The sequence below is a fragment of the Sinocyclocheilus grahami genome, unplaced genomic scaffold, assembly GCF_001515645.1.
Source record: "Sinocyclocheilus grahami isolate Dianchi unplaced genomic scaffold, SAMN03320097.WGS_v1.1 scaffold1347.1, whole genome shotgun sequence".
Classification (NCBI taxonomy): Eukaryota; Metazoa; Chordata; class Actinopteri; order Cypriniformes; family Cyprinidae; genus Sinocyclocheilus; species Sinocyclocheilus grahami.
The window spans coordinates 621,476-628,946 of record NW_015506526.1 but is presented as its reverse complement, the minus strand read 5'-3'; the positions used below and the strand labels follow the sequence as shown (position 1 = coordinate 628,946).

The 7,471-nt window shown below is 44.5% G+C and overlaps 1 protein-coding gene across 1 annotated transcript in view; it reads left to right on the top strand.

The window, feature by feature from the left end:
• The window catches only part of LOC107569454 (serine/threonine-protein kinase 11-interacting protein-like), a 64,089-nt gene that overhangs the window by 22,851 nt on the left and 33,767 nt on the right, over positions 1-7,471 (top strand). The window contains exon 22 of the mRNA XM_016255555.1: positions 2,884-3,062. Coding sequence (XP_016111041.1) covers positions 2,884-3,062 — 179 coding nt within the window. The remainder of the gene's footprint in view (positions 1-2,883; positions 3,063-7,471) is intronic.

Below are 7,471 nucleotides of genomic sequence, written 5' to 3'. Positions count from 1 at the left end.
CCATACACGTTGTCTGCCATTTGCCCTGTACAGGGAAAACCGGGATTCATCTGTGAAGAGAATACCTCCCCAAAGTGCCAGACGCCATCGAATGTGAGCATTTGCCCACTCAAGTTGGTTACGACGACTAACTGCAGTCAGGTCGAGACCCCGAGGACGACGAGCATGCAGATAAGCTTCCCTGAGACTGTTTCTGACAGTTTGTGCTGAAATTCTTTGGTTATGCAAACCGATTGTTGCAGCAGCTGTCCGGGTGGCTGGTCTCAGACGATCTTGGAGATGAAGATGCTGGATGTGGAGGTCCTGGGCTGGTGTGGTTACACGTGGTCTGCGGTTGTGAGGCCGGTTGGATGTACTGCCAAATTCTCTGAAACGCCTTTGGAGATGGCTTATGGTAGAGAAATTAACATTCAATTCACGGGTAACAGCTCTGGAGGCCATTCCTGCAGAGAGCATGACAATTGCACGCCCCCTCAAAACTTGCGACATCTGTGGCATTGTGCTGTGTGATAAAACTGCACATTTTAGAGTTGCCTTTTATTTTGGCCAGCCTAAGGCACACCTGTGAGGTGGATGGATTATCTCGGCAAAGGAGAAGTGCTCACTAACACAGATTTAGACAGATTTGTGAACAATATTTGAGAGAAATAGGCCTTCTGTGTACATAGAAAAAGTCTTAGATCTTTGAGTTCAGCTCATGAAAAATGGGGGCAAAAACAAAAGTGTTGCGTTTATAATGTTGTTCAGTGTAATTAACCCTTCTAGGCTGTTGGTGTGTGGGCTTATTTGTTTATTTATTTATTTAAATGACATGAGACTTTGGACTTTGTGACTTCCTGCACTTGCTATACTTCATTGTCATTTTTTTTATAAAATAGTGGAAATGGCAACTGAGCTAATGAGTGATCCTCTGCTGCCATCTACTGGTTATAATGGCAATTGCATGTCATTTTCATCTTACAAGTCTTTGTTTTCCACATGGATAAAAAAAAATTTCATGTCATCTTCATGAATGAATTATAAGTCTTTAAAGTGAATTTTACTGCACGTCCTTTGTCACCTTTTTCAACCATGATGAGTTTGCATCCCTACAGAAGACAGTAGTGCCATCCTCCCGCATTGCAAGCATCATAATACTCCACAAGTAATCAACATGACTACAGTCCACCAATTAACCTCTTGTAAAGTGATAAGCTGTGAAACTGTAATAAACTAATTCATCATAAAGACATTTTTTACCTCAGACTGTTGCTTCCAGCTAAAATAGTTCTCTATCCATAATATTACTTTCTTTAATGAAGTCAGTTGCAGTTTCTTCTGCATCAGGAGAGAAATATGCCCATATCAAGCATAATTTACAAGTTATTTACAAAGCAAAAAACAGTTCTAACCAAATTTGTTGGTGGATTTTGATGTGAGAGGACAATAGAGGATGGCCTTTTTCACTTGAGGAAGCGTTATTATGAATTAAGGACTGGTATTTGGCCAGAAGTAATGGTTTTAAGTTAAAACACCTTAATGATGAACTTGTTTCTTAGAAAAACGCAACTGCCATTCTAACAGCACCTATTTACTGCAGAGGTGATGTAAGTAGCAAGCAATGTAAATTTCTCCAAATCCGTTCTGATGAAGAAACTTTGATGGCCTGTTGAGTAAATTTTCAGCAAATGTTTATTTTTGGGTGAACTGTTGTATAACCTACATAAAACTTTAAAGGAGGTCGCACTCATCTGGTGGATGACACAAAGTGTCATTTTCTATGAATTTGCATGTACTGCGCCACTCACCCAACTACGACTTCTGAGGCTGCTCAAAATCCTTCCACACCATACGCATAGTCTTTTTTAACATTTCTTTAAATGTATTTGTCCCAAAGTCTTGTTAATGTACATACAGACTTCACACTAGGTTAGGTACATTTGAATAGACATTGTACATTTTTAAGTTTTGTGATTTGACGGCTTAACATCAAGTCAGGTCACCTTTATTTGTATAGCACATAATGCAATACAGATTTTTTGGAAGCAGCTTTACAGGAATAAACAGGAAAATAATGGTTTAATGATTGTTCAGAAGTCAATTCTCTCTAAAAAAAAAAACAATAGTGTCATTGTTCAGCTAAGGTCAGTTCAGTGTTGATTAGATCCATTCAATAACTGTAAAGATCATCAATTATAAAAGTAGTTCAATACAGCAGTTAAGCAGCCCTGTAGAAAACAGTGATGTCTTCATCCAGTTCTGTTCAGTTATCCAATAGTGTCTGGACAGTCAATAATATTGTTGTCTGTACGGTCAACAATTCAATAATATTGCTGAATATTAAGTGAATAAAGTATATGCTACTTATAGGGAAATTCCATAATATAGAGTACATCGCCCTTGTAATCTTACAATTTGCACTGCTGTTTGCACTGCTGTTTTTTTTATACAGCAAATGTCATACTTACCAACTTGTTCATTCTTGAAGTGAACTTTTGCCTGCATGTTAATAGATTCAGTTTTAAAAGCAAGTATAGAATGATGTCTGGCGTTCAATACTGCGTGTGCGTTGTCACACCCTCAACATGACTCTGCATGGAGCTTTTTGTCCAATGTGTTACTGGCTTAAATCTAGATAAGGGTTAATCATAAGGGATTATAGCTTTAAGCCATCTCCATTAAATGATCTTATCTTTCAAATCATGGACAAAGGGAATGCATCTAATTAAATATACACAAATCCTGAATTGAATATTTTAACAGAAACAATTGTATACTATAATTGGGTAGTATATTCACTTACTAGCTTTACTAATGGTTTACAAGCGTATCACTTTCCATATCTCTTACCTTTCTTTTCATATTTCTTACATTTTCTTACACTGTCTCTCATTTATGTTGCAGAGGGCAACCCTCAGACTGGCTGCAGAAAAGGGAAAGTCATCGGTTTTGTGAACTCAGCTATATGGAGGTGGGACTGGGCTCTCAGAGTATCCACCTAGAGTTTGATGAGGGGGCAGCAGCGTACACACTACTAGTGCGAAACAGTGGCCGCTGCAAATGGTTCTTCAGCAAGCTTACAGGCAAGACTTCCTTTTGCATGCTATGTGGTTTAGAAAATTCTTAGAAGGAAATGAGAAATAGCACTTAGTAGACTTGCTAAGAAACTGCATTAAAAACTAGATTGAAAAGTTTGTAGACAAACTTTATGTTGGCTTAAAAAAGCCTAGCTGGAAAGTTTGAAAAAGTTTTAAAAGCTTACAGTCTGAATGTTTTCAGTTTGAAGTAGTTTGAAAGTTAAAATAGTTTTAAAGATTAAAGTTTGAATGTATTCAAGGCAATACAGTCTATCAGAAAAACAAATAGGTATAAAACATATTGCTAGGGTACCTGGGGTGGTTGCTAGGCTGTTTCTAGCATGACTAGCATGTTGCTAACAATTACAATTGCACAATTACCATGTTATTAGCATGATAATAATGTTATTAGCATGTTGTTAACATAATTAGCAAAATACTAACATGTTGCTAGCATGATTAGCATGTTACTAGTATGGTGTTAACATTTTGATAGCATGATTAACAAGTTACTAGCATTTTTCTAACATGATTAGCATGTTACTAGCATGTTGTTAGCATTACTAGCATGGTGTTAAAATTTTGTTAGCATGATTACCAAGTTACTAGCAAGTTTCTAGCATGATTAGCATGTTACTAGTAGGGCTGGGTAAAAAATATCGATATCTCGATATTAATCGATTCTCATTTTTACGGAACGATATTGATTCTTAAATCCCAAGAATCGATTAATCTAGCCTGTTTTCAGTTAATGAATGGAATGTTGCCTTTAACGGAACGTCCCATTCAATATATCTCAGTAAGCATTTTGCTTTGGTACTTTTACTATGAAACAAAGTCTCAGTAAATAAGATATTATTTGCAGTTCAGAGAGCTTCACTGATTATGAAGGAACATCGTGAGGTTGCGATAAATTGAAGTGAGTGGCAGCTTTTTTTATTTATGGATTATATGGAACCGCTATTTGCTCGCTTTCTAGGCACGCTATAATCGATTCAGAATTTGAATAAAAGTTTTGTTTTACGTGCTGCTAACAGGACCAACAGTCACATACCCTGTACATGCAGCACAGTTTCAGGAGTGACTGAAAAAGAACGGATGTGATGGAGGAAAGTCCGTAATGTACTGTTTTAGGCATGAGGCACATATATATAGCGCTTTCATTGAATTTCTATACACCCACCGTGCTTTACAATCATGAGGGGATCTCTCTTCAACCACCATGCTATTACAAGAGAAAGGTATTTATAATCACAGCATGTTGGACGTGATCCTTATGTTATAAAGAGGAGCGATTTTTAAACTAAATTGAAATACTTGCATGCCATTGAGGCGGTGGATATAGGCTAAGCAACTAACCCTTATTGTAAACCAGCTATTTCGAAAGTGAATCCCGTATTTATATGAGGGATGTGGAATATATGTCACTCCTGAAACTTTGCTGCATGCAAGTTACAGGGTATGTGGCTATTGGTCCTGTTAGCAGCACGTAAAACAACTTTTATTTAAATTCTGAATCGATTATAGCCTAGAAAGCGAGTGTCACGGTGTGTGGAGGCAGGCAGGATGACGAGGATGACAAGGATTCCAATAATGATATTTATTGTAGACACAACAAGGCAGATTCAGGTAGGAGAGACACACACACTCGGGGTAACATTCACAATAACCGACAAACTGGAACACAATGGAGAGGAACTAATATAGGGTGGATAATTAGTGGCAGACAGGTGAGCACAATGAGAGTAATTAACTAATGATCATACGGGCTAAACCAGCAAAAGGGGAAGAAACCACAATAAACAGTCCACAGGGGCGTTACATTACTCCCCCTCCCGGAAGGTGCGTCCTCGCACTGTAGAAACAGAGGGAGGGGCGGAGGGGGACTAGGAGGAGGACAAAGCAGTGGATGTGAGATGGTGACAGGGGAAGGCAAAGGGCTGGCAGGCAGACCAGACAGGAGGAGGTTCCGGCGGAGGAAGGACTTCCAGGAGGAGGACGGCTAACAGAGTCCAGGGAGGTGACGATGGAGGGAGGAGCCAGGGAGACGACAGGAGGGAACCGGAGCAGGAGGAGGAGCCATGGAGGAGGAATGTCCATCGACACCAGGGGGCCGACCAACGGCGGCGGAGCAGGTGGTGGAGGGGCAGAGATGGAGAACCAACGAGCCAGGGGGATGCCGAGGATCCAGGGGGCCAGGGTGGAGCCGAGGGCTGTGGGGACCAAGTCCAGGGAGACGACAGGAGGGAACCGGAGCAGGAGGAGGAGCCATGGAGGAGGAATGTCCATCGACACCAGGGGGCCGACCAACGGCGGCGGAGCAGGTGGTGGAGGGGCAGAGATGGAGAACCAACGAGCCAGGGGGATGCCGAGGATCCAGGGGGCCAGGGTGGAGCCGAGGGCTGTGGCGACCAAGTCGGAGATCCGCGGCGGAGCCGGAGCAACTGAGGACCACGGTGGAGCTGGCGGGAGGAAGGAGCCCAATGGCGCCGGTGGGACAGAGCGACGAGGTGCAGCCAGAGGAGTGAAGTCCAGAGGCGATGGCGGGTCGACGCCCGACCAAGGCGGAGCCGGAGGGACGAGGGAGCCCGGTGGAGCTGATGGATCGATGGGTGATGGTGGAGGCGAGGGAGCTAGGAGCCGAGGTGAAGCCACTGGGTCTACGGGCCGAGGCGGAGTCCGGGCCTCGGAGGCTGGAGGCAGAGGTGAGGGAACTCCAACCCCGGCGACGCTGGAGGATGGCAGTCCCGCGGGGCTCGCACCGCAATGATGGTAGGCTGAGGGCGAGCAGAGGGGCTACCAGACGACAGCGGTGGAGGAGGCTGGAGAGGTGCTTTCTAGGAGCAGGCACTGGAGTGCGCTTTCCTGGGCAGAACTGGGGATCGGGAGCCCTTCCTGGGCTGAACTGAGGATTCCGAGGTCTCTCCTCCTCGTTTTGACACCGACTTCCCTCCATATTCTGGCCCTTATGTCCCGCCATAGTCCGCTCACCCTCAGCCATGATGCTGGGGGCGGAGCTCCTCTCCGCGCTCACACTGTCCACGGCTTGCTCCCTTGTGGTGGGCACTTTCACCGGCTCTCGCACCTGGTCTGACGGGTTGGGCTCAACATCCGAGGCAATCCTCCGCTCAGTCGCTTGGCTTTGCTCTGGCTCGTTGATCCCGGCGGAAAATGGCTCTCCGTCATCGGTACAGCGGGGAGATGGTGGGCTGTGCTCAGGGTCCGGAGTGGGGGTGGTGTTGTTGTCAGCAATGTCCGCAGTCAGATGGGACTTGCAGGACACCAGCACCCACTCGATGAAGGTGGCGAGGCTCTCTCGAGGACCATCCCCAGACAACTGCGCTCGTGTGGTGGCGTTAAGTCCAACTTGATAGAATGTACAGAGGCAGTTGTCCGGGTAGTGCGTGAGGTGAGCCAGGGACAGAAAGTCATCCGTGTGGTCCTCAAGAGAGCATTCCCCCTGCTCCAGCAGGAGGATTTGGAAGGCAGGGTAATCCATAACACGGAAAAGAAAAACTGACAAAAACCGGAAAACCAAACGAGGGGAAAGACGCCGCTATACTTTACTTTTGGGTCGGTTATTCTGTCACGGTCACGGTGTGTAGAGGCATGCAGGATGACGAGGACGACAAGGATTCCAATAATGATATTTATTGTAGACACAACAAGGCAGATTCAGGTAGGAGAGACACACACACACACACACACACACACACTCGGGGTAACATTCACAATAACCGACAAACTGGAACACAATGGACAGGAACTAATATAGGGTGGATAATTAGTGGCAGACAGGTGAGCACAATGAGCACAATGAGGGTAATTAACTAATGATCATATGGGCTAAACCAACAAAAGGGGAAGAAACCACAATAAACAGTCCACAGGGGCGTTACAGCGAGCAAATCGCGCTTTTTTAATCACCAAAAAGCTGTCACTCACTTCAATTTATCGCAATCTCACGATTCCGTGATATGAAGCTCTCAGAACTGCAAATAATATCTTATTTACATCGTGTCTATGTGTGGTGTTTAGCATTCAGTGAATTCTGACAGTGTCACTGTAACAAAGGTTCATGAGTGTGGAAGGAAGAAGGCAGGGTCGGCTTGCTGGGACGCGAGCTTTATTTAAATTTCTCTGGGTACTGCACACAATACGGCGCTCACTCAGCACTTGTCAGATTCGCAGTCAATAACTCATAACAAACAGAACACGATTTGCTTCCGTGTATCTACCCCCGTCTCCCCGGGTCACTCGCGTACCCAGCCCGTCTCTCTCCACTCATGTTCCAGGTGGCCCCTTTTATCCGGTCTCTCCACACCAATTACTGAAACAAGACACAGGTGTTTATCATTTGCACTTGACCTACTTACGCACCGCTCGTCTCCTGCCTCTCTCTCCTGATGCAAACC